Source organism: Monodelphis domestica, chromosome 1, assembly GCF_027887165.1.
Source record: "Monodelphis domestica isolate mMonDom1 chromosome 1, mMonDom1.pri, whole genome shotgun sequence".
NCBI classification, from domain to species: Eukaryota; Metazoa; Chordata; class Mammalia; order Didelphimorphia; family Didelphidae; genus Monodelphis; species Monodelphis domestica.
Genome location: NC_077227.1, coordinates 619,802,580 through 619,830,507, shown reverse-complemented (window position 1 = coordinate 619,830,507; position 27,928 = coordinate 619,802,580). Strand labels below are relative to the sequence as shown.

Sequence of the window (27,928 nt, the reverse complement as noted above, 5' to 3'; positions counted from 1 at the left end):
TATATTGGTTCTAAGGCAGAAGAGTCGTAAGGGCTAGGCAATGGGGGTTAAGTGATTTGCCTAGGGTCACACAGCTAGGAAATGTCTGAGGTCAAATGTGAACCCAGGACCTTCTATCTCTGATCCTGGCTCTCAATTCATCAAGCCACCTATCTTCCCCCTCTACTACTCTTCTTAAAACTAACTGTTCCCATTTTCCCCCCCATTTTGACCAAATTCTTAATTCAGTGGAAAAATATAAACACCGACTTACCTATTTTTCCAACTTCTTCAGCAAAATAAGGATCATTCAAGTCAACATCAGATGGAAGCTCATCTTCACTGGTCTCTTCTTCAGTAACAGATTGAAGCTGAACATGAACACAGTGCATGAGATGTCATAATGACAAGCACAGTAGCAAAAATGCATAGAAAAATAGTGATCCTGCTTGTTACTATTGACACAAAGCAAAGGAACTCAATTTTCCACTGTTTTCTTATTTAAAATAAACCATGAATTTAAGTTTTAACATTAACTAGACAGATTTTAAAAAGTGAAATTCTTTTAGATGAAAATATGTAAAAGCAGTATATGTATTAAAAAAGTAAAATGGGGAGGCCAGAAAAGTGAATAACATCTTTGGCTAACTTAAAGTGGATGTAGTTTCCAAGAAAACCAGCCATGGGAAGACATGAACAAGTCACACTGGATGATTGTTAGAGATAACATGCAAATTTAGAAGACCATAAACGCATTTGAATTTGCTGTACTTTCCTGTGATAATAAGAGACAATTCATAAAATGCTTTTAAGTACATTTTGTACTAGATGCTAATGACTGAAGAACATAAATGAAAAACAGCCCCTACCCTCAAGTAGCTTATCATCTTCTGAAAGACATAGGTATGTAGAATGGCATGCAAATGATTAAGAGTAATCAATTATTTTTACATTATTGATATCCTTATGTTTGTGCTTCTGGTGATACTAGGCTGACTTGGAATGGCTTTTTATGCATTTATTCATCATTCCTTGTCAGAAATGAGAAACTCTGTGTGATTCAGACAGGCACTTGCTGAGATGTGACTGTTTTCCATCAAGTACATGATTGGTATGCTCTTAAAAAATGTACTGATTGATGCTGAATACGATATATTTGTTTCTGGGAGAGTTAGATTTGCAATTTACCTCTAAATATATTCTGATTTAAAATTTGGCTTTGTTAGGAAAATTTTCTTGAGTGATTTCCTGAAATATATTCTGCTGATGCTATTTCTTCCTATTTTTCTGGGAGATCAATAATTTTTAGATTCCTGTATTAAACTTTTGACTTTTAGGAATTTAAATTGAATCTACTTGTGTTTAATTTTTTTCATTTTCTCACCCCTGGAGTTTTTGTCTTCTCTATAGTTCTCTTTCAGGAAACCACCATATTATTAAACATTTATAGCTAAAGTTCCCAAAACATGTTTAATCAGAAGTTCATCTTTGTTCTTTATTGATTTTACTCCATCTTTATTTAGTGCATCTTTATTTCTATAATTTTATTAATAACTTTGAAGATTTTATAGATCTAGTCTTGATGGGAAGAGAGTATTAAACTATTACATCATTCTTTCCCTCCAATGATTACTTTTCCTTAACTCTATTAAATTTCCAACAAAGGAATAGATTGGTTTGGAAATAGTACTAGGTGGCTCAGTGGATAGAGCCAGGCTTCAAAACAAAAGGTTAGGGCAAGTTACTTAACTCCAGCTTGTAAACCTCAAAATTTCTTAGACTTATAAATGTTGGAAATTGAAATTTCCAACATTTATAAGTCTAAGAAATTTTGAGGTTTACAATATAAGTCTAAGAAATTTTGAGGTTTACAAGCTGCCTAGCCTATATAGCTCTTACACCTAGAAACTAATAGTTTTGAATCTAAAATGGAGTGTAAAGGTTTAAAAAGCAATACTATTAGGATTCCTGTCACTGTATGCTTTTCAACAAAGTCAGGTTGGCAATAATGTTAAATTCACAAAGAACATTTTGATAACTTCAAGGACACAGCTAGGCTTCTTATCTTATGTGAATGGTGAGGGGACGAAAATTTTGTTAGGGCTTTCATAATTCTTTTGTATAATTGAAACCTAAACTACATGCTCAAAGACTGTAATGCTTTAGTCCCTCTCTTAATAAGAAGGGGTGGATGAGAAGGGGAGAGGAAATCTTGTGGCAGGATTACTATATAAATTCTGTCCTTACATCCAGGCCTTGTATTTTGTTATTAGAGCAACTTGCCATGCATTTGCCATTTAGGGCACTTGTCACACCAGCAGACTATCACTAGAAAAAATTTCCATCTTTTCTAGACTGAGAATAAATATGCCTTCTCTCTCTAATCCAATTTGTTGATGATGGCAGATTTTTGAGCCATGTTTAATCTCATCCCACTCACACTGAAGTCATAAATGGGGTATACTGTTTTACAATAATGGTTTACAAAGATTTAGAACATAGCTCTGTTTTTTTCCATACAAAATGAGATTTTAAAGCAAGATTGGTTTCTTCTTTCCCCATCCACATACACTTGAATTTCTAAATCAAAATGGATATTATAATTCAAAGTAATTGCTTTTTGGGGAAAAATACTTATCTAAAGGTATGACTAGCATTAAAATTATCTTTGCAATTATTCTTTTATAATGGTCCATAGTGTCAATATGTTAATAACTAGCAAAGTTAGGCTTATTACTTTTAGTCAGAGAATATTCCACTCTCCACCCCCTGCTTTGTTATTTTTGCCCCTATCCTTTTATGGTTGTGCCAGTGGCTTGGGCCAATAATAGAAGACTCTCTGGACAAGCAACTGTGCAAACTAAGGAGATGAGTTGTAGGGTCAGAATGAAGCTGGGCACCGAGGAGGAGACATTTTATGCTGAATGCTGCTATTGCCATTCTGCCACTGCTGCTGCTATGATGAGGTATAACTAGTTGAACACAGCAAGTAAAACATTGAAAGTTGAACTATTCTATGTTGAAGGCTGCTTTTATTTGGTAAACTACACATTTAAAGTAATGTTTACTTTGTTGACTCTAAACACCAGTATACCTAGAGTGAGTACTGTATTACTGGCTAGCTTTATTTTGTCTATTTTTACTTGTGAAAAAGGCATTTAGGCATTATGCTTAAATCATAAAGTGCTTTATAATTTTGCAAAGCATTCAGTGTTCAAAATCTTTTGCATTAAAAGAAATGTTTTTAAACATGGAATCAAGTTATATTATATATACTACCTTCTGTTTTTTTTTCAACTTTTTTTTTTCTTTCTTCTTCTCTAAAAATTGTTCCCAAGGAGTTAATTTATCTTTTCCTTCCAATTTGTTTTTGACCATCTCTTCAGCACTTTCTTTAAGACCTGTAGAAAAAATACAAAGAGTAAAATAATTTATATTTGTGTTACCATCTCGCTGTAAAAAACCTTCAAATTTTTGACAGTCTGTCACATGGAAGGTGCGGAAAGGAAACAAGAACAAGTTCTCAATTTTCTGCCACTGTGTTGGAATAAGCAACAGTGGGAATATCCATAGAGGAGAAATTGACAAGACTACCAGTTGGTGGGGGAAGGGGCAACTGGGAGTGGCAGTGATTCTGAAATTAAGAAAACTAGCACAGATATAGCATAGGCAGGAACTGGAGAAACCTTCCACCTGTCTGTGAGGCCTGGCCTCAGCTCCATAGCTGAGAAAGACTCCAACCTTATTTAAGGACCTCCCTCTTCCCTTTTCCCTGATACCCCTCCAATCCAAACTGGTTATTAAAATTTCTCTTATTAGAATATTGCAGTCAGATAAGTGGGCTATCTTTTCTGGGGCATAGAGGGAGTTGAACCTCAGTTCAGTCATCAAACTACAAATGTTCCTTATCGGACCCCGCTGGGTGACCAAAGTTGGGGCAAAGGCTTGTCCCTCAGTAGGGTCCGTGTTTAGCCTGCTCTGGGGCAACTTCGGCAGCAATCCAGCGAGAAGACATCCCTGTAGGCTATCATAAGTGGCACCCCATTTGGTCAAAAACAGCCTCTCGGCAGGGGGCATCTCTCTCCTTTGCCTCACCGACAGCCATATTTCCTCTCTCCCCAAACCTTCCTTATCCCCTATTTTTTTCAATCCCCCCCCCCCCATCTTTCCCTATAAATATTACAAAAGGGAATTAAGTTTAAGTGAAAAGGGTCAAATGGGCAGAATTTTGACAATATTTTGCCTTACAGGTTTTTCCTCCAAGGTATCCTATCCATCTCAGACAAATCAGAACAAGTGAGAAGTATATTAGTTAAAGTTATTCACTACTATGATGCAGAACCAGTATTCTCTATGGACGTCGAGGTCTAGTTGCTCCTATTTGCAGATATTTGTGTTGACTGCATCAAAATAAAATATCATAGAGCCTCCTCAAAGATATATATATATAATCATTCAAAGGAATCTGGCTTGTCTATTCACACAGCAAGGACCAAATGGATGAAAATATCTATTATTCAGATTTTAATATGGATTTGGATATTAAATCCTATATAGCTTGTCTAACAACAGGTATATCTGGGGAAGATGGAAGATGGAAGAGGAGGACAACGTGCTAGGCCCAGGGTTGAAAAATGGAAAGGTGGGCTGGATTGGTTTTGGGAAAATGCAAAGCTCTTTTGTGGGCCCGAAGCTTCCTATGAGCAGAACTTCACCTTTCCAATGCCAACATTTTACTGATATTGCTGTGTGGCAGTGACCTGTGGAATTTTGTTAGCTTTGACTTTATTAAGGAATCTGTAATTTCATTTTTCATTAGCATCTTATTTTCAAGGAATATGAGGTGAGACGGGAGTGCCAAAAACACAATGAGAGTAGCTTGAAGAAGTAGTATTGTAAGATTCAATAGATAACAAAAAAAAAAGTATGACACAGGCATAGTAATAATCAAACAAAAACAAAGTGAACCAAATCAGTGGTTGACAAACATAACAAGTTTTGTACTAAAATAATAAATGGTAATTCTGTTTTCTATATACTATCAGCTATTGAAATGTGGAAAAGGACAGGAAAGGAAGAAAATAAGTATTTATGTAGCATCTATTTATATGCCAGGCATTTGCATTTTACAAATACTACAAAATTATTTGATCTTTACAACAACAAATGTACTATATGTCCCACCCAAAGTGCTAAAAGGCCTTTGCTTTCTTCTTGCATCATGAGGATACCAGTGGATGCTTCTATATTCCATATACTCTGTGCTTAGCCCATCTTACCTGCCTATCATACATCTTTTTGATGAAGTCTTTTACTTCAGTTTTTCTTTCAAACTCCGCATTATATACTGCACCCTACTCATACCCATCATGTACCTCTCCAATTGTATTTGGGATATGAATTTTTAATTCTTCAGAAATTATTTCATTTCAGGTCTACACTATCATAAAGCAACACAAGTGGATTATTGACATTAAAAAATAAAAAGACAGAACTCTGTTCTTAAGGGAAGCTTGGGGTTATTAAAGAAGTTTCAATTATCTAAGGAAATGTTCTCTCTCTCTTAAAAGGTGAGCCCAACTAATTATTGGTCCAATTAGAGTTATCAAATATAGATGATAAGGCAAAAAGTAGAAATGATTATGGATCTTTTCAGTAGCTGATGACATGTTCTGCATGGTTCAGGGAGAAAAGTGATAGCCTTGGAATTAGAAAACCTGAGTCCAAACCTTGCCTTTTTTTATTGCAAGTATGACCCTAGGTAAGATGCTTCACCTTCCTTAGGCCTCAGTTCTTCACCTATAAAATGAGAGTGTTAGAATAGATGACATCTAAGGTCCTTTCTAGGTTAACTCTATGATCCTACAACCCTAAACACAATACTATCTACAAACAGAAATCCCTGTACAACCTGGACTCTGCTGAAATTTCTCCATCAAAGGAAGCATCTTGGGTGACCATACATTTCCCTATTCTATGCCTCTCCTGGTCTTTATGATCAGAATCACTGAATAGGTTTATTTTTGTTATTTTGGCTTTTAAGGAATCTTGAATGATTTTGATGTATGGATAATGTTACAATTAAAAAAAATATGAGACTGGTTTCTGGTTAAGAATGTCAATTTATTGATTAGGCTAGCATTTAACCAATAAATTGGTGGTCTCTGATCCTCTTGATAATCAAAGACCAAGAAGTTCCTTCATTTAGATCTATAAATAAAACTTGGGAGTTCATTATTCAGCCTTTATTATCCATCCAGACTCACCCCTCCTTACTCCCTTGGAGATAGTAGCCACATTTTAAGCTGGAACAGCCTTATTTGTTAATCAGATTTTATTAGGGCAAACATTCCTTGGAGATCCTAAGAACAAATGAATGTGTTCAAAGGCCAAAGAACTGACTGGTGCTTCTAACTTAAAACTTAGACACAGGAATAATTCAGTATATATTAAAAAATAAATATTCTCAGCAAGAAACTATTTATTGAAAATGAGCTTTACTGAATCAAATGCTCAGCAAACAATAAAGATAGTGAGATTTCATATCCTCTACAACTTACAATTAATTGTGAAATGGCTAAGAAGTGGTTGGCCATTGTTGAATATCACTTCTAGCAGTGTTCATTCACTATACAAAGCCAGTCAGTTGTCAAGTCTTGTTAATTCTACATCCACAATATTTCTTGCATGTGACCTCTTCTTTCTAAACATGTGGTTGCCACACTTTCCCTGGGGTTATTGCAAAAAAAAAAAAATGTTCTACACGCTTGTAGTTTTTTCCCTCTTATTTATGAAATAGATATATTCTGAAATGGTCAGGGATTTGTAGTAGCTCTTTCTTGCCTGTAGCTCCAGCCTACTTTCCAAAGCTATTTCATATCATTCCTATTCATGCACTTTATAGTTGAGCCCAAATGGTCTATTTGATATTCTACCTACCCAACATTCCATCTTCTATCTCTATGATTTTGCACAGGCTAGAAGTGCACTCACTCTCAGATCCTTCAAATTTCTTAAAAGGCCATTTCCTACAAAAAGCCTATCTCAATCATCTAGTGTTTAGATACATTAGTTCCTCACCATCCACCTCCTCCTCCTCAACTATTTAGATATAATATAAAAACCTTATCTCCAGGCTCTGCTTCTGAATCTTCATATTTTTCCACTTTGTCCTCTCAAAGATGCCTCCCTATTTCTACATCCTTTATCTATCTATCTATCTATCTATCTATCTATCTATCTATCTATCTATCTATCTATCTATCTATCTATCTGGAAAAAGGTAAAGACTCAAAACACATAAAACATGAAATAGAAATGAAATTTTCCATTAAAAGTTCATATTAAACTCAACTAAATAAGATAATCCAAAGTATATTTCCAGATGAATTGGAAAATAACAGATGAAAAATTAAAAGATCACTTAACAATGTTATAGTGGCAGCAACAATTTTTAAAAAATGTTATCTTCTGCCTTAGAATCAATACTATATATTGGTTCCAAGGCAGAGTGCTAAGGGCAATGCAATGGAGAATAAGTGACTTGCCCAGGGTCACATAGCTAGGAAGGGTCTGAAGTCAGATCTGAACCTAAGACCTCCTGTGTTTAGGCCTCGTTTTCAATCCACTGAGCTACCCAACTGCCATGGCACAGTGATGTCTAAAGATGGCAGAGTGGGCCTAAAGTGAAGAAAACATCTTCTGGAGCTCAAATCTAGCCTTAGATACTTACTACCTTAAGCAATTCCCTGTTTGCCTCAGTTCTATCTTTAAAATGAACTGGAGAAGAAAAAGGCAAATCACTCCAGCATCCTTGCCAAGAAAACCTCAAATGGGGTTATGAAGAGCTGGACATGGCTGTAACAACAACAAAGTGAACAAAACATTGTGGTTGGTCATTGTCCTGATTAGAATTCCTTAGTCTTTCAAAGCTGTGTTTACAATATCATTATTAATGTAAAAGTTCTCTTCTGAACTCCATTTTTAGCATTAACATTCTTCATATGATTCAACAATAATGTGAATCATCCAATGCCACAACCTTTGAGGGATCAAAGTGGTTTCCTGGTTAACTACAATTCAATTAGCCATGCATTCTGATCAATCAAGATTTTATTATTTATTTTTACATTAGTGGGCATATTTAACTTGAAGTGTATATTGCATAATAAATTCCCTTCTTTCACTCAGTGAAATAAAAAACATTTGAAAACTACTGAGAATTCTACTATGCTCTTGGATCTCTTACTCTCTGAAGAGTTTCAAATGAACACAATGGTGATTTAAATGAGCTTATCCTTGGGTCAACTTCCATTCCTATCATTTCTCTGGGGAAATAAATGTGTCCAAGCAATTAAAATTCAACCTTCAACTATAGTACTTATTAGGATGTACAATTCTTATGTGAAGAAGTGACATTTATTGTTCTTACTACATAATACATTATAGCCTGTCTTACTGGTGTAAAAGGTCTGTTCTGAATTATTTTGTACTGATAGAAAAGTATTTTTTACTGGCTTCATGCATCATGTTTTTTCTTTCCAACTAGAGAGGGTTTCTGAACTTTTCTGTGTCATAGTTGCCTTGGGTAGTCTAGTGAAGTTATGGGGTTCGTGGATTGATATTTTTGAATGGATAGGAATTAAAAGGAAAGCAATTAGAACTAAAATAGTTATCAAAATATTTAAAATCAAATTCATGGAATTTATGTAGAAATCTCTGAAGTGCATTAAGCTCATTGGGGAGCAGGAATTCATACTTCTATTACATAGTACTTACCATAGTATTAGGTATGTAAAAAAAAAAGTCACTTGATTATCTACCATAAAAAACTTAACTGTATCAAATTCTCTTTAATCTCTTGTGTCTATTACATATCTGATGCAAAATGGATCCAAAATTGAGAACCAAAATATACCTTATGCTAAGGGATTATAAAATAATTATTTTATTAACTTCAATAAGTTGACGACAAAGATAATGTCTCCTTAAAATATAGAATATTTGCTCGCCTCAAATTCATAAAATAAAATAAAAAAAATCATAAAATAAAAGCCATGTGAAATAGTCAAATGAAAAATGAATTAGAAATTAGGCAATTACATAGCACTATGGTTACTTTAAAATGCTATGTTCTCATTGCCACCATGAAATCATTTAAGGAACACAACTCTTTATATTCAAAGTACTTAAAAAGTCTCTTGGCATATATTCAGGAACATTTTTTATAAGCTCATCTGAATTTAAGAACTATTTTGACTGTTTGAAAAAGAATTATCATCACTTTTCAGTTATACAAATATTAGATTTTTAGAAGTTAAAAATTATTTTTACTTCTCAGGACCACTTGACTTCACAAAAGTAACATCAATACTCTGAACTGAAAATCTTTAACCTAATTTTCCCCATATTATTTTCCAATTTTTCCAGCAATTTTTGTCAAATAGTGAGTTCTCATTCTAAAAGCTAGGATCTTTGGGTTTATCGAACACTAGGTTGCTGAGGTCATTTACCCCAAGTCTATTCCATTGGGCGTCCCCTTCTGTCTCTTAGCCAGTACCATGTTTTTTTGGTGATCACTGCTTTGTAGTACAGTTTAAGATCTGGTACTGCTAGGCCTCCATCCTTCACGTATTTTTTCATTACTTCTCTTGATAGTCTTGATCTTTTCTTCTTCCCGATGAATTTTTTAATAATTTTTTCTAATTCTATAAAAAAGTTCTTTGGTGTTTGATACATATGGTACTGAATAAGTAAATTACTTTAGGTAGGACTCCAATTTTTATTACATTAGCTTGTCCTACTCATGAGAGATTAATGTTTTCCCAATTGTTTAGACCTAGTTTTATTTGTGTGAAAAGTGTTTTGTAGTTGTGTTTATATAATTCCTGAGTTTGTCTTGGCAGATAAATTCCCAAATATTTTATATTGTCTAGAGCAGGGGTCTCCAAACTTTTTACATAGGGGGCCAGTTCACTGTCCCTCAGACTGTTAGAGCGCTGAACTATAAAAAAAAAACTATGAACAAATCTGTATACTGCTGTCTGGGATAGCAGAGGCTGCAGAGCTGGCGGTGATGGGCCTGTCACGCCTTGCACAGGCCCTCACTGCCACCACTATACTGGGCAGCAGTATACATAGTGTGGAATCCCCTCCACCAGATCGCCGTTCACCATGCTGACGTTTTCCATTGTGCAGCCACATAAACCTTTGCATGGCACCTCAGTCTCCTTCAGTTACTCTCAGAACAAGGCGCCACACAAAGAATTATGTCACCAGAAGTAGTACTGTATGTGAGCAACCCCACGCTTTGCAGCGCCACCACTCTCACTGACCACCAATGAAAGAGGTGCCCCTTCCGGAAGTGAGGTGGTGGCTGGATAAATGACCTCAGGGGGCCACATGTGGCCCATGGGTTGTAGTTTGGAGACCCCTGGACTGGAGTGATTTTAAATGACAGTTTCTCTTTCAAACTCTTGCTGCTGAGTTTTGTTGGAAATATATAGAAACGCTGATGATTTATGTGAGTTTATTTTGTATTCTGCAACTTTGCTAAAGTTATTTATTATTTCCACTAGCTAGTTGGTTTTCTAGGATTCTCTAAGTCTACTATCATGTCAAACAAACAGCAGTTGCAATGTTAGAGAGAAGATATTGATAAGAATGAAAGCTGGTGGAAGGAGGGGCAACTTGGAGTGATGGTTGGTTTCATGGCTCTCTTTCCTGACCCTTGGACTGGAAGGAGCCTCTCTCCCTGTCTTTGGATAGAAATATCTCTATTCCTGGACTTTTCCCAACTGTGTGCTCTACCTGGATTCCAGTGATCATGTCATCAAACAAAAGGATTTAAGGGGAACAGTTTGAACTATAAGGCCGGTCTTTAGGGGTATCAGCTCAAAGAGACAGGCCTGACTTGAAGGTCAGAACCATTTCTTCCTCTTGCTGTCTACTGCTAAAGACTTGAACTTAAGAAAACTAGCATAGATATAGCACAGACAGGAATAAAAGAAACCCTCCACCAGCCTATGAGGCCTGACCTCAGCTCAAAAGCTGAGAGAGTCTCAAACCCAATCTAGGGAAATCCCAATTCCCTCTTCCCTGATACCTCCCCAATCCAAACTTGTTATTAAATTCACCTTAAGTTAAATAACCACAGTCAGATAAGAGAACTCTCATTTTAGGGGAACATAGAGCTGAACCTAAGGATAGCCATTCCACCATAGATAGTCCTTATTGGACCCCTACTGGGCAACCTTTGTCTGAGGGGAGACTTTTCCCTCAGGAGGGTCCCTGCTTACCTGCTCTGGGGTATCCTCAACATCAATCAATAGAGAAGATGTCCTCTCAGGCTATTATAGGTGGCCCATAACACAAAGTTGACACTTTGTAGTTAGTAAAGCTTAAAACCACTTAGACTTTTTGGAAAACGCCCTACAAAATGATTCTGACCTACTCCATAGCTTCTTTATCTGTTCTCTTGGGCTATGACTAACTATTATGATTAGTTTGCTTCATATTATTTTTATTTGCATTATTGTCATTATAGTATATATAATGGTTCTGATTCTCTTCACTCTGTATCTGTTCACGTTCATTTCCCCATTTTTTGGAATTTCTTGTTTTGTGATTCCTCAATATACAACATCCCATCATACCATATACTAGTTTGTTTATAACCACCTCAATAATTGATGGACATTTGTTATGCTTTGTGGGGTTAAAGAGGTGGAAGTAAACCCAGAGACCATCTACTTCAAATCTCTTCTTTAAAATATGAAGAAACTGATGCTCAGAGAGTTTAAGAGGCTTTCCTGTGGTCACAGGGGTGATACCTGGGAGTTAGAATTCAAACCTAGATAATCTAACTACAAATTCGATCCTCTTTCCTCTGGACCACATCCTTTCCTACATAATTCCAGGTGGTTTCCTGAGTAGATGGATTAACAGTTCCATACTTTTGGGGTTATCTTTGTTAATTTACTAGGATTAAGGTGAAGTTATAGACTTTTAAAAATGAATGTTCATTATTAATGATGTGGAGTATATGATTCAATTGGGTCACTAATATTTATTTATTTTTCTTTTGAAAACTGGTATCCTTTTGACTATTTGTGATTTTTCTCTTGATAAAATTATTCATAATAAAAGGTATGAGGCTTCTGTGTAGTTTGCTAAAAACATGTTCTGCTGTTTTTAAAGACCATTTGGGAATCAAAGATTCCCCTCTAACCTGCACTTTCAGGGCTATATTTTTCTAATTTACCACAAAATTGTTTTATACTGTCTTTTTTCTCCCTATCTTTAATTTGAATTCATTTCAGTTTTGTTCCAATTCTATCCTCACTGTGGTTTCTTTCAACATCCCTTAAAATTATTTCTTCACTTTTCAGGTCTTCTGCTATATAGTGAAATCAAGCTGCTTCTCTGAAGTTAACTTCTTGAGAAAAGTCGGTTTCTAACTTCAAACATGAAACAACATTAGGGGCTCATTAGTGAACTATTCTATTATATATTTTCCTGAATTTTTTATTGATTTTCTTTTTTGCCTTTCATGAAGTCTGCTCATCACAACTGTCAGATTAAACTGTCTTAGAATTCATAAGATTTAAAATTGTGGCAGTATTTTGAAGGCAAGCCTAGTCTGACATAGAAAACCAAGGAAGAATGTGAACATGATGTTCAATATCTCAAATGAGATCTATTCATGTGTATCTATTAATATTATTGTAAAGAAAATTGCTTGAGTACTATCTTTTATTTATAAAATAGCTATATGTTTGTCCTAATTTTAGAAACACATTCGCATATATGCTCACACATGGAATATGGCAAGCCTTTCATACTAACCCAAATTATAGGGTAGGCAATTCCCAATTTAAGACAAGTTGTGTGCCAAAAGTTCGTTTATAAGAATGTTATTTGGAACACTAAGAACACATTTTCTCCAAAGAAACACTGTTATAAAAAGTTGTTAGGGTTCTAGCTGGCCTATTTTAACTTAAAATACAGTTGCACTATAATGTGAAAATTTCTAAGAGGGAACAAATGTCCCATGGGTACTACCTATGTATCTCTGGAGGCTTATTAGAGTCTCCTAGGAAAACTTTATAAGTTTCCTGCTCCTTACCACTTTGGGAGCAAGGTGGAAGTGAGAATGAAAAGGATCATATGAAAGTAAGTTGGGAGACTGCTTATATTACATTTCTTAGTCAATTTTCAGGAAGTTAAACTTTTCCAAGGAAAGAAAAAGTTCTGCTTCTTTAAGTACATAAAACAAGACTAAAAGGATAGCAGATTTCAACAGACTAGTTTCACTTCAAAAATACTGGAAAAGGATTCATTTTAAAGGAAGAAAAGGGAACAGAGGTGATCCCCCTGTTCTTTTCTGTCTTCCAAGACAAAACACAATGGGTTACACCAGAACAGTTCAACCCTGCTCACTTTCTTGATGGGGCTGGACATTTTGTCAAGAAAGAGTGCTTCATTCCTTTTGGCTTAGGTGCACCTTGACTCTTTTTGACCCCATTTGAAGTTTTCTTGGCAAAGATATGGCCTGTCATTTCCTTCTCTGGCTCATTTAACAGATAAGAAACCAAGGCATACAGGGTTAAATGACTTGCCCAGGGTCACACAGCTAGGAAGTGTCTATAGTCAAATTTTAATCCAGGAGGACAAGTCTCCCTGATTCCAAGCCTGGCACTCTGTCCATTGTACCACCTAGCTGTCCATCTTCAACGTCAGTAAAAGGGCGCCGGGCCTGTATTGGAGAAGCCCTAGCTAAGATGGAGCTCTTCTTGATCATTGGAGGCTTACTCTAGAAGTTTATGTTTAAGCCTGCTCCAGGGATACAGCCAGCAGACCTTGACCTCACACCTGAAGTTGGTTTCACCTTGACTCCAATGCCTCACCAGGTGTGCGCTATCCCCAGGGTGGAAGACCCTAGCTTTTAATGTGGGAGAGTAGCTCTTTGGCTCTACTTAGACCTCAGCTTTTGACTCCTCACACACATTTCCTGTCTGGTGAAGATCGAGCTTGTCTGCGGGGAACACAGCTATAAAGATTACTGAAGATTATTAAGCATTGCTAACACGTTACATGCTTGGCCAAATAGAGAATCTGTTTTCTGACCTTGAAAGATGTGTTTTATTATGCAAATGTATATTTAGCTTGTATAGTAAACAGCTGTTTTAGATCTATGTTTGGCAGAGAAGAGCTCACCTATATTTTGTCTTATTCTAATATTATCCTTAACACCTATTTGAGGACCCAGGCCACCCCGTGTATGACAGGATTAGCGTTTCTTTCATGTGTCTTCTTTATTTGAAACATCTTTCCCTTCTTAGAATTGATGTGAAGTATCGGTTCCAGGCAGAAGAGCAGTCAGGGCTAAGCAATGGGGTTAAGTGACTTGCCCAGGGTCACTCAGCTTGGAAGTATCTGAGGTCAGAATGACCTCTTGTCTCTGGTCCTGGTACTCTAGCTGCCTCTGAATCCTTCTTTTCTCCCATCAACAGCATGAGAAAGTACCTGATTGTCCTCATCTTCCCTGATGCAGCTTCCTTCTCTACCCTTCTCTCCCCTCCCAGCAAGGTGGGGTAAGCCTAGGCCAGTGCTGCCCCAGGACCCACTTGGTTCTCTGGTCATCTAGAGGCATCAAAGTCCCAGTTCCATAGAGTCTGGGCCTCTCAGATTGGTAGGTGAATTCGATCCCATTAGTAATCATACACAAATAATTTACTAAGCAGATGTATTTCAGCTGGAGATGAGGGGGCGGGCAATGTCTAGAAAACTTAAATGTTGCTGGTCCCCATTGCTGGCTTGGGCCAAAGTATATTTTCATTTGTTCATCCTCAGTGCCTTGTTTCATCCATCCTGAAATCAAACTGAAATTGAGGGAACAGCATCTTTGGGGAGAAGATAGACCCCAAAACAACCCTGCAAGGGAGGTCCTTACTACATTCATTGTATTAATATTAATTAAGCAATATTGTTCATTAATAATAATTAAATTCCCAGCCCTTAGAGCAGTGCATGTCACACAGAAAGCACTGAATAAATGTTTTTGGACTGGATTGGATAAGGTCACCACTGAGAGGATTAGTCCAAGAAAGGACTTGCCCTGGTGGGTCTGGGACGAAGGGAGTAGAAAACTGGCCATCTGGTAGCTTCCTGCCTTAATTAGCTATCCTTACTAATCAGGAGTTGAGTTTAATGGTTTCTAGCAGATTGAAGGAAGGAATATGTGTTGTCAGAGCCCTCTAGATTTCAGCGCTCTGGCAAAAGCCCGTCTCTCCCTTAGTTACAGCTCTTCAAAATTCATCTGTTATCAATCACTAGCAATATCCAAATTCTGCTTTTGAAATACATTTTTAAATAGACCTTTCCTGCTGTCTTAGAATCAATACTGTGTATTGGTTCCAAAGTGGTATGGGTTGGGCAATGGGGGGGGGTTCAGTGAATTGTCTTAAAACCCAGGTCTCCTGATTCTTTGACTAGTACTCTTATGACATGCTGTCTTTTTATCTTTAATCACTTATTTAAAGTGAAGTCTTAGAGACATGGATAGGCAGTTCTCAGATAAAGAAATCAAAACTATTAACAAGCACATGAAGAAGTGTTCTAAATCTCTTGTAATCAGAGAGATGCAAATAAAAACAACTCTGAGGTATCACCTCACACCTAGCAGATTGGCTAACATAACAGCAAAGGAAAGTAATGAATGCTGGAGGGGATGTGGCAAAGTAGGGACATTAATTCATTGCTGGTGGAGTTGTGAACTGATCCAACCATTCTGGAGGGCAATTTGGAACTATGCCCAAAGGGCGACAAAAGAATATCTACCCTTTGACCCAGCCATAGCATTGCTGGGTCTGTACCCCAAAGAGATAATGGACCAAAAGACTTGTACAAGAATATTCATAGCTGCACTCTTTGTGGTGGCCAAAAACTGGAAAACGAGGGGATGCCCATCAATTGGGGGATGGCTGAACAAACTGTGGTATATGTTGGTGATGGAATACTATTGTGCTAAAAGGAATAATAAAGTGGAGGAATTCCATGGAGACTGGAACAACCTCCAGGAAGTGATGCAGAGCGAGAGGAGCAGAACCAGGAGAACATTGTACACAGAGACTCTAATACACTGTGGTATAATCGAACGTAATGGACTTCTCCATAAATGGTGGTGTAATGTCCCTGAACAATTTGCAGGGATCCAGGAGAAAAAAACACTATTCATAAGCAAAGGATAAACTATGGGAGTGGAAACACCGAGGAAAAGCAACTGCCTGAATACAGAGGTTGAGGGGACATGACAGAGGAGAGACTCTAAATGAACACTCTAATGCAAATACTATCAACAAAGCAATGGGTTCAAATCAAGAAAACATCTAATGCCCAGTGGACTTACATGTCGGCTATGGGGGGTGGGGGGGAGGAAAAGAAAATGATCTATGTCTTTAACGAATAATGCTTGGAAATGATCAAATAAAATATATTAAAAAAAAATAAAGTGAAGTCTTTTGCGTGACAGTGTTTGCTTCTTTCCTTACTAAGCGTTTATTAGAGCCTGCTGGTGAATAAAAATCTATTTGTATTCTCACAATTATGTTTGAAATTTTCAAAATAAAGACAGGAGATTGACCATAAAAACAAAACAAAAAAAAAGACTAAAAGGAATTTAAGAAGTTATTGAAACTATTCCCCAGCTCTAGTAATATCTATTCTCTTGAAAATTCCTCAAAAGAAAAATCAATTTTCAAATCTTAGAATTAGAATTCCAATGTCTTATAAACTTTAAATTAAAAAGTTCCTGGAATCACAGAATTTAGGGTTAAAAGTGTTTTTTGTAGTTTTAGTAGCATTTCAAATCAGCTCTCCAGAAACCAAGTTCAGTCATCTTTCCAGTACACCATTCTACTTCTCTTTGATTTTCTCTAAGTATTAAACAATTATATCATCTTCCAAAAAAAGGTTAATTTTGTTTAATATTTGCTGATATTTATGCCTCAGTTTGTCTTTTCTTATTGCTATAACTAGTTTTTCTCACCCTTTATTGAATAGTAATGCTGATAATGGGCATTCCTGATGATTTTGGAAAGACCTCCAGTTTATTATACTATTAAGAAAGAATGCTGGTCCTGGGCTTTAGAAAACTGGTTCTTATACTTTAGAAAACTGGTTCTTATATTGAGGAAAGCTCCAATTATTCCTGTTTTCTAATGTTTTTAATAGGAAAGGGTGTTTGCCATAGCTTGTCAAAACCTTTTTCTGCATTTATTGAAATTATCCTATAATTTTTGTTGATTTTGCTAGTAAGGTCAATTTTATGAAGTTTTCCTAATATTGAACTAGCCATTAAGTTTTGGTATAAATTCAGTCTGGTTATAGTATAAATGTACAGTGCCTGTAATGTTGCTGTGGTCTCACTGATAATATTTTAATTAAAAATTTTATGGCAAATTTACTAAGGATATTGGTGTATAGTTATCTTTCTGTTCTAACTCTTCCTGGTTTGGGGTTTTAGGTATCAAGGTCATATTTGTTTCATATTATAATATAGATATATCATAGTATAAATATTTTAAAGCCCTTACCATCTATCTTAGAATTAATATTAAGTATCGGTTCCAAGGGCTAGACATTGGGGATTAAGTGATAGAGTCCCATAGCTAGAAAGTGTCTGAGACCAGATTTAAACCCAGAATCTCCCATATTCAGGTTGGGCTCTCTATCCACTGAGCTACTTAGTTGCCCCCCTTAGCATTGATCCTAGGACAGAAGGCAAGGGTTTAAAAGAAAGAGAAAGAGAGAGAAAACTTGGAAAAGGTGGGAAAGAATAAAAAGGTTGCCATGTAGTAGTGAGAGACCTGGACAAATTAGATAATATTAATTTATAGTGGAACTCAACAGAATAGTTCATGGCATTTGAATAGTGCTGAAGTAATAGTACAAAAGCTAGATGGTAGGGTAAACTGGTATTGGGTCTGCAAAGTTGGAAGAGGTAATACTAGAAGAGATTCAAGGCTAGAAGACAGTGTGTACAGTTGAGTTGGTCAACCAAACAGTTAAAATTACAGGAAGAAAGTGAAACCATAGTAGGAGTGATAAACTAGGAGGGCACAGAAAGAAAAAATGGTCATAGTAAGGAAGAAGAGATTTAGGAGGAATGAGGCAGAGTTGAAGAAAGGAGGATATGAAGTTGTCAAAGAGTAAAATTTTAGAGTTGAAGATCATAGTTTCAGCAATATTTAAGAAGCTAAGATGGGCGGGGCAGCTGGGTATCTCAGTGGATTGAGAGCCAGGCCTAGAGACATGGGGTCCTAGGTTCAAATCTGACCTCAGACACTTTCCAGCTGTGTAACCCTGGGCAATGCAGTTGACCCCCATTGCCTAGCCCTTATCGCTCTTCTGCCATGGAGCCAATACACAGTAAGGTAAGGGTTTAAAAAAAAAAAAGAAGCTAAGATGGAATGGGAAAAGTGGGTAGATGGAGCTGAAGTTAATACTTGAGGGAACATCAACAAGTTTGCTGTAGTCCCCATGTAGGGCAGAAGGCATTGTACTGCAGTTTAAGAAGCCTGGTTCTAAAGCTCCTTGGAAAAAAAAAAAAGAAAGAATCCTTTTGTTCCTCCAAAATCTAACTAATCCACTGTGTTATGAAGCCTTTCCCAATGCCTCTAGTTTCTAATGTTTTCCTTACCATCTCCACCAATTACCTTTTATTTACTTTATTTAAGCTTATGATGTATATTTCTTCTCTCAAAAGAATGTAACTTCCTTCAGGTCAGGGAATTTGATATTTTGTTGGTATCCCCAACACTTTGATAATTATCTGGCAAAGAGGAGGGTTTTAAATTCTTCTCAAAGGAAGGAAATGGGCTGGTAAGTAAAGATGGAAAAGAGTGAAGAGAGGTTTCTGGATGATGGTGGCATTTGAATGGGTTTGAAGTCATAATAAAGAGGAATATACCTTTTTCTTCTCTTGAGTATATGTGCTAAACTTGGGTTCAGTACACTTGGGGAAATAAATCAATCTCACTAGGCCCCACTTTTATCATCTTGAAAATGAAAGGGCTGAGTGAAAGAGTTCTAAAGTCCTTTCCAATTCCAAATGACTAGAACTAGTAAGGGGCCATGAGCTCTTACCCTTTTATCTGGGTATGACAAATCACATCATCATCATTTAAAAGCCAAAATTAACATTTAAAGAGACAATGATGATCTTGGTATACTCTATTCAGTACTAAAATGATACTTGTCAGGTTAATGCTCTACTATGTGAAATATGTGGACAGAATGGTAGTTCAAATAGCTAATGCATGGAGATGAAATGAGGCAACCACAAACAGGATGAACAGAAAGATATGCTTTAAAGACAAAATGAAACATAACTTCAAAGAATTCAACATAGTTGTGGGCTGCTGGAAAACAAGAGTTGTGCCAAAAACCAGCTGAGAATGCAACAAAGATAGGAAAGTCACTTCTTGAGGAAAGATGCAAAGTCTGAAATTCAAAGTAAAAAACATAAAGAACACCAGGCTCTAGAAATAGTGCCTGCAAATAAATAAATACAAACCACACAGGAGACACTATACATGTACAGAGTGAATGGAATGAGATGAACAGGGTCATTTTTAATAAGAATTTCTATTACAATAATTTACAATAAAGTGAAACCCTTCTATGCCCTCTGATATGGTTAACTTGGCTTTTGTAGGAAAAACAATAGAATTATTTAAGCTGAAATTCCATACAATCTGGGATTTTATCAGTTGCTATAATCCTTTGCTTTTTATAAAATGAGCTTTCACTTTTCTAATTCAAGCCGATAATTTTTAATCTAGTTTTAAATTCATGGAAAGTGTTTTGTGGTTTGTTCACACAACTACTGTGTTTGTCTTGGCAAATAGATTCCTAAATATTTATATTGTCTAGGGCGATTTTAAATGGAATTTATCTTTCTAACTCTTACTGCTGAGTTGTGTTGGAAATATATAGAGAGGGCCTATAATTTAAAAAAAAAAATACAAACTCAATAATTACTGAAGACACATAAAAATGCACATTCCCAATTATAAGAATCACCCCCCCCCCCATTTTTTGCTATAAGTATGCACACTTCCAGAGTTTTTCAGGTGAACCCAGATGTTTTTCATTGTGATTATCTATCCTACAGATGTCATTTTTGCAGCCTGATTTCCCAATGAAGCCTGAAGCCATTACAGTCAGTGGATTATCAGTATTTTGATTCACAGCCTTCAATCATGAATCAAGAGAAAGAATAATATAAGAGATCTTAAAACTATCTGAGCATAGTCAGTAAAATAAGGGGGTTGAACTAAAATGGACCTTTAAAATCTCTTCCAAATATATGACATTCTGAGACAATGATACATTAGGCCTTTTTTTCAACCTTTAATCCTTCTACTTTTTTTAAATGCAGAATTTCCATATTAGTCCCTATGCAAAAGTTCACATGAATTAAGTGAAAAATATATGTACAAATTCATTTGATTCTCACTGTCTTAAAACCTTTACCTACCTCATTCATAAATAAAGTCAAGATTATATTATTTTTGAGCAACAGGCCCTTTAGACATATGCTACTGTTATGCATAAGAGAATTATGTAAGATTTTTAGACTGTTTTTATTAAAACCACCTGCTGGTATCTGTCCAAAGTTCCTATAATGTTATTTTCTACAGAATTTTAAAAAATGTCAGATATACAACCAAGCACAAAAGGTAACCAATTTCACATCAACAATACAAAATGCATAAGTCATCTGTTCAAAAATCAAAACTAGTTTCTTTGGGAATTATAGATTTGTATTTACAAGTCTATTTGTAATATTTTGTTAATATAAGACTTAAAAATGGACTAAATCCTCATCTGGTCACAGAGAACAATTTCCAAGTCATTCCTTGCCAGATTTCAACCTAGGTTACTCTTATATAAGCATCTTCTTTCCTACTCATGGGCCAATGACTCTTCTACAAAAAAATCATACAACTCTGCCAAATGGGTTTACTACTACTTTGATACCTACTCTCAATTGCGGCATTCTCGCTTTCTTTTCTTTAAAAACAAAACAAAAACCAAACCAAACCCTTATTTTTTGTCTTAGAATCAATATTAATTATTGATTCTAAAGCAAAAGAGAAGTAAGAGCTAGGCAATGGGGATTAAGTGACGTGCCTAGGTCACACAGCTAGAGAGTATTTGGGGCCAGAGTTGAGTCCAGGACTCCAGTCTCCAGACCTGGTTCTCCATCCATTCAGCCACCAAGAAGCTCCTTAGAAGCATTTTTTCAATTTCAATTATTCTTTTTTGACAAATTCTATCACACTCCTCAGAGTAGTTATTCCAAACATTCTCCTCAATTTCATACTAACCCTCCTCATTTTTCCTTCTCTCATGAGAGGGCCTAATCTCCTTCTTTCCTGAAAAAGACAGAAGGTAGTGGCAGCAGCAATAACTATCTTTATTCTCCTATTCACTTCATCTTTTGTTCTTTCCTCCTTTGCTCTAGGGCTGGAGAAAAAGGCTGGCCTTTTCCTTGTTAAGGCTGATCCCTCTACTTGTACTCCTGATCCCTTCACTCATTGTTTCCATCTCTCCTCCATCCTCCTCTCCTCTTTAAAATCTTTTCCTCCCCTGGCTCCTTTCAATCACCTACAGACATACTCTATCCAGTTAAAAAACAAACACTTCATGTAATCTTCTCCTGCCATACTAGATAGGGAGCTGGATTTGTTCAACCAGGAGGAAATCGATTCAAATTTTTCCTCATGAAATTAGAGGTTGTGCAACTCGAAGCAAGTAATTTCCCCTCTCTGGGCCTCAGTTTCCTCACCTGTAAAATGAGTTCCTTATGACTATAAGTCCATGATCTTAGAAAGGTATCTATATTCATATTGCTTCCTTTATCTCTTCTACTATTTATTGCTTGGTCTCTGTCAACCTGGCTTCAGATAACATTCTTTTCTAGAATTACTGATATCTTAAACCTGCTGAAACAAATGGCATTTTCTCAGTTTTTCACTTGACCTCTGCAGCTTTTGACAATAAATAAATAATCCTACCTCCTTAAAAACCCTCCTTTCCTTGGCTCCTGCAGCACTAGTCTTTCTGATTTTCTCCTACTTGAACAATTCTTGCTTGCCATTGAATAATTTCCTATCTGGAATACATTCCCTTAATCCATTTTTGCCTTGTAAAATTCCTACATGCCTTCAAAGGAAGGTAATGGTGCCATCTCCTACATGAACAATCTCCAGATTCTCAAAATTATTAGTGCTTTTTTTTCCCTGCTGAAAGTACTTTGTATTATTTTGTAGGTGCTTTTATTTATTTTCTTATAAATCTATTGAATCTTGTCCTTCCCCACCACCCTTTGAAGGACATGGCCTTTTTTTTTTCTGCGTATACATATCAGGCTCTAAATATATATTTGTTAACTTAAGTAAAATTCTCTTTTTAATCAAAGAATTAATTAGATGTGAATTTTAGATTTACTCCACCCTGTTTAGTCTAACAAAACAGGAATGTCTACTCCCCTACTTAAGGATTAAGTATTGAGAAGGATGGCCTATGACAAACATGTGCTAGCAAATGACAAATCAGAAACAACTGACAGACTCCTAGGCTGTCCTAAGTCAAGCTTAAGCTACCATTAGTACATGTGAGACACAGGAAAGTGATGTAAAAATGGTCTATATATTTGGCATCACTTCCTCTCTCCACTCTCTTTGTGTGGAGAGGTGGCTGGCGGCAGCATGCTGAGTGTCTTGGCATCTTGGTGTCGTCGCGGCTGTTGTCCAGGTTTGGTGGTGAGTGTCCTTGATACACTACTGGGGGAAGCTTAGTAATCTATTTCAGGTGAGGTGTCTTCCCTGAGCTCTCTCAGAGTTTAGGCTGATTCCTTTCTCCTTTACTTTCCAAAACACTATCCTCTTAGGAAGCCTCTAATCTTCTGAAAAGACCTCATGGCAGAGGTCTTTGAACCTCCCCTTGGCACAGGCTAGGCCGGAGAAATTCTATGCCCTTTCTCTCTTTATTCTTCTTAATTCCTTCACTCTGTATTAATTAAACCACCATAAAAATTTCCAAATTGACTTGGGTATTTTATTGTGATTTTCCCTGGTGACCAATTAAATTCAGATTAAGTCACAACCCTGAAATTTCCCCTTACACATATTAAAATTTCTATTTCTAAGGTACTTATATTACAACATGGGAAATAAGAGAATAAAATGTATAAATAAAATAAATATAAAGAGAAAAACTGCAAAGTAGTTGATTAGATCAGGAAAGACTTCTCACAAAAGATGTGTGTGCATGAGTTTAAATTTTGAAGGAAGAAAAGTATTCAGTGAAACAGAAATGAGGAGGAAATGCTTTTCTGGCATGAGAGATGGTCAATGCAATGGTCCAGAGATGTCTTTATGGGAGGGAAAATAATGTACACTGAAGCTGGAATAATACGTTTTATAGCATGGTTGTGATAGCTTTGAAAGCTAAATATTAAGAGCAATTCTGTTATAATTGTCAAATTGCGAAATAGATGTATGGATCAAATAATTTGGTTTCCTCCTTTTTGTATAAGCAATAAAGCAAATGTTATCCAAACTAAAAATTTAACAAAATACGTTTTCTTCATATTACTGAATCTTGGTAATTAAAATGACTATACACTAAATTGCTGGAAAAACAGCCACACAACCAGTGTGTGGAATAAGGACTGGAGACCAGGTATCAGGAATTAGGTTAATAAGAATTTTAATTTAGAAGAAAAGTATTCTTTAGGTTACTGATATTCATAGACACTGGGGTTACAATCTCTAGGATATTGTTGAGGGCAAGCTGACAGAAGATTTTGGAAGAAAAAAATGTTTTCTATAGTAAACCTATCATGGCAACAAAAACGAATAAAGCTTTAGTTCAGCAAAGTATTCAGGAATAAGATCTCAAATATTTTAAATATGAAAAAACTATCTTCATTTGAGAGAATCTCTAAGTCCAGTAATCATCAACAGTGGTCTCCTCCATTTTCCAAATATTAATGTCCTCTGTCTCAGAAGTCCAAAATATGGCTAATATATTGCTAAACTATCTTGCTAGATTGACTCCATAAACAACCAATGAGTAAATTATTCTTAGGATGCCATTAAATCACCTGGAAAGCCATTCTTTAGAACAGATTAAGTATAAAATTATGGCTACACTTTCTATGTTCTTCTAATATATCATTAAAATACTAGAGAGGGTGTTTATTTTCATAGGCAAAAAATTTCATTTTTCATTCCTATATTTAACAGTTTGAAAAGATTTAAGAAATTCCTAGGACTTATTTCCTAATACCTATCAATTCCCTAAATGGCCTGAAACAAAATAAATTCTAAAAAACACATTTAATGTGATGTTACTCAAGATGAAAAATGAAAAATTCATTCTGTAACTATTTTTATCTATTAACTATTCAACATTTTGTTTACAGCACCTAAGGGATGTAAGTTTCAAGCTAAAATAACTGTGAGGTACTTAGACAAAAAAATGCCACTAAGAAGATTAATGATGGTGATCACTCACATGTATAAAAAATAATGTATACATGATTCTTCTCTGAAACACCATGTAAAACATCAAAAGAAATAGTCAAGGCTGCCCAAGGAAATTACTGTTTTAAACAAAGATGAGGATTTTTTTTTGTGTGTAGTTAGCCAAACCAAAAGTATGCTTATTATCTTTAAACACCAAAACCCCCCAAAGTTGAAAACAAAATGGTCTTTCAAATTGCTTTATCTGAAATGATTATGATTTTTATGGAAACAAAAACCATGAAATTAAGTTTTTTGTGATTCAGTGTTTAAAACCTAATCTAAACTATATGCTCTTTAAACTTATTTTAAATTTGGATTTTCAACTTAAAAAGTGCTATGAGATAGGAAATATAATACTTCAAACAGGTCATTATTAGAAATAACTTGGGGGCAGCTAGGTGGCTCAGTGGATTGAGAGTCAGGCCTAGAGATGGGAGGTCCTAGGTTAAAATCTGGCCTCAGACACTTCCCAGTTGGGTGTACCTGGGCAAGTCACTTAACCCCCATTGCCTAGCCCTTACCATTCTTCTGCCTTGGAGTCAGTATTGACACTAAGATAGAAGGTAAGGGTTTAAAAAAAAAAGAAATATCTTCATCAAAAATTGTTTTCCTCTAAAATATGGTTGAGAAAATGGTTACTTTGGCATTCAGGAAAAATACAAAAATAATAAAAGTTGGAATAATGAATAGTGTGGGGACATGTAAAAATTAAAATTCTTGAGGATTGAAGTTGATTGAATTCTCCAAAGACACACAAACATTTGACTGGCATAATTTCTAGTGAAATTATGGATCTTAAAAGAATAACTCACATTCTTCTTCCTAGAAGATACCGAAGATTTCAAGTATTTTAAGGCATTTGTGGATTTTTTCCCCTCATAAAGGTAATACAAGAAGTGGAGCAAAGCAAAAATTTAAATTAGAGAAGCACTGGAAACAAGAACCTTTTGTTCTTGTCCTGGCTGGTCTATAAAATGGCTATGTGATCAAGTTCTTAAGTATTGCTAACTGTAAAATAAAAAGGTTTCACTAGCTAGACTCTAGAATTATTAACATCTTGGAGGGATTTAGAGAAGGTTCAAGGAATAAAGAGGTGATATTTTCACTGTATTTCACCTTCTTTAAGTTTCCCTAGGTATCATGGTTTAAAGACACTGATAAAGCAGAAAGTGTTTAGAAGAGTGCCTTGAGTCTATATATTTTGAGGTTTATGTGAAGGAATTGTATGTTTATGTTAGAAAATACTCAAGGGAATTATACATTAACTGTTTTCAATTATTTGAAGAACTGTTATACAGAAGGCCTTCTTTACTATTTTATTTGGCTCCAGAGAACAGAACCACAAGGAATAAGCTGAAGTTGCAAAAGGGCCAATTTAGGCCTAATGTCAAGAAGTTTCCTAACAGAACAGTTCTAGAGTGGAATGGGCTGACTTGTCCCTGGATGAGGTGGGTGCCTCCTCCTGAGGGTCTTCGTGAAGAGTTTGGAAACTCCATGTCAAGTATGTTATAATGTGGATCCCTTTTGTTTAAATGTTGTTTAAAGGCTGAATTGGATGGCTGCTGAAATCCTTTCCAAATCTCACATTCTTTCATGTTAAAAATAAACAATATTTACGGGAAAGAAAATATGGACTACATTACCAGTTAATCTCATTCATACTTCAGTGACAAGTTTATTATGAAATAAAATTAAATTGTCTTTTTTTCTTTAAAAGTTTTCTAAGTCTTGACTATCCTATCTCTGAATTGTCCTTTGCCTTCATTTTCTTTTCTATTTTCCTTTATCCTGGTTTTGAGATGGACCAAATTTCAAATCAGCAATTCTTCTCATCTAGCATCACTATCTATAATCTCTTTCCCTTTAGAGACATTTAAGTACTAAGCAACCCTCAACAGATATGTCTCTGTTTTAGAAGACTTTTTTGATACCTTCTATTATCTATAAAAAAAAAAATCTAAAATTTATCTTAGCATTCAGGGCTATAATATGGTCCCAAGTACCCTTCCAAGTTTTATTTCCCAGTATTTTATTGATATCTACAATGTGGCCACGCTGTACTACTTGTCATTATTGAACTTTTCCAATGTTGTACCTTTGCTCATACCAAATTCTTTGACTGTATATGAAAATCCTACACTACCTATAAAGCCCTGCTGAAAAAGTGTTAACTTTTCAAGAAGCTTTCTCTTATTTCTATAATGGCACAATGCTTTGTCATAGTACCTGATAGACCAGGCATTTTTGATTATCAAAGATGATTACACTATGCCTTATATTTTATTTGTGTATCATTTCCTCTATTGGCCTCTCAAATATTTGAGGGTTAGGACCATATTTTTAATGCCCCGAGCACCTTGCAGGATGCTCTGTACATACTATATGTTCAAGATCGGTTGAACTGAGGGCTTATAGATCTCTATTTGATGATCTTTATTATTTTATAATAAAATTTAACAAGCACTCATTAAGCATCTACTATGCTTGCACTGAGTGAGGCACTGAAGAAACAAGTACAAAAATGTCTAAAGAACACCTAACATCTGAGGAGCTTAATATTTTACCAGTTACAGTGGACTTGTTTTATAGGTGCACATTTTAAAATAGCATATTTTTCAAAAATCTTATAATTCTGTTTATTAATAACTAAGAGCCGACTTCATACTTCTGAATTAGTTTGAATCAATGAAACTGTGCAGTGATTTTTCATATGAAATTTCAAATATAATTCACTATTTGTTTATACAAAATGATATGCTAGTTCAGGAGTTACTTTTTCATGAGTTTCTATTGTAATTTTAGTTATCTGTCCTTCCTAATAATACTTTGAATTTATAGATAAATTTCGATCACATGCAATTTATAATCTGATTTTAAAGCTTGAAAACTGTTAAAAACTGTTGTTTTTTTTTTTAAATAACAGAAAGCCATGTCTCAGTATTAAACTTTATTTAGGATACTTGATGCATTCTTATACTGACACTCTGTGGGTAACTGAAGTATAGCATCATTAACTGTCACCTAAAGGCAGAAAAAATTCTAAGTTGGGTTAAATAATTTTTGTTGCAGAGGTGACGACTTACTTTAGTCAAGTGAACTTCCTCACCAACCCAGGAGTTTTTATATGACAAGTCTAGTAAACTGAAATCTATCTCCTTTTAATGTCCATTTATTTGTTTTAAAACAATCCACAAATTTCTTTCCTCTTTTAACATGACAATACTCAAATATTTTAAAAGTATCATGTCTTTCTTTACTCTTCTTTTTTTCAGACTTCAGTTGAGCCTTATAAAACATAGTGCTATATTTCATTTTCTTAGCCTTGCATTTATTTCTCAAAAGTTTGG

The 27,928-nt window shown here is 35.5% G+C and overlaps 1 protein-coding gene across 2 annotated transcripts in view; it reads right to left on the bottom strand.

Moving 5' to 3' along the window:
* ESF1 (ESF1 nucleolar pre-rRNA processing protein homolog) overlaps nt 1-27,928 on the bottom strand; it is a 109,773-nt gene that overhangs the window by 32,649 nt on the left and 49,196 nt on the right. For both annotated transcript variants that reach the window (XM_007476666.2, XM_007476667.3), the window contains exons 10-11: nt 3,259-3,380; nt 254-350 (exon numbers count right to left, since the gene is read on the bottom strand). In XM_007476666.2, coding sequence (XP_007476728.2) covers nt 254-350; nt 3,259-3,380 — 219 coding nt within the window. The remainder of the gene's footprint in view (nt 1-253; nt 351-3,258; nt 3,381-27,928) is intronic.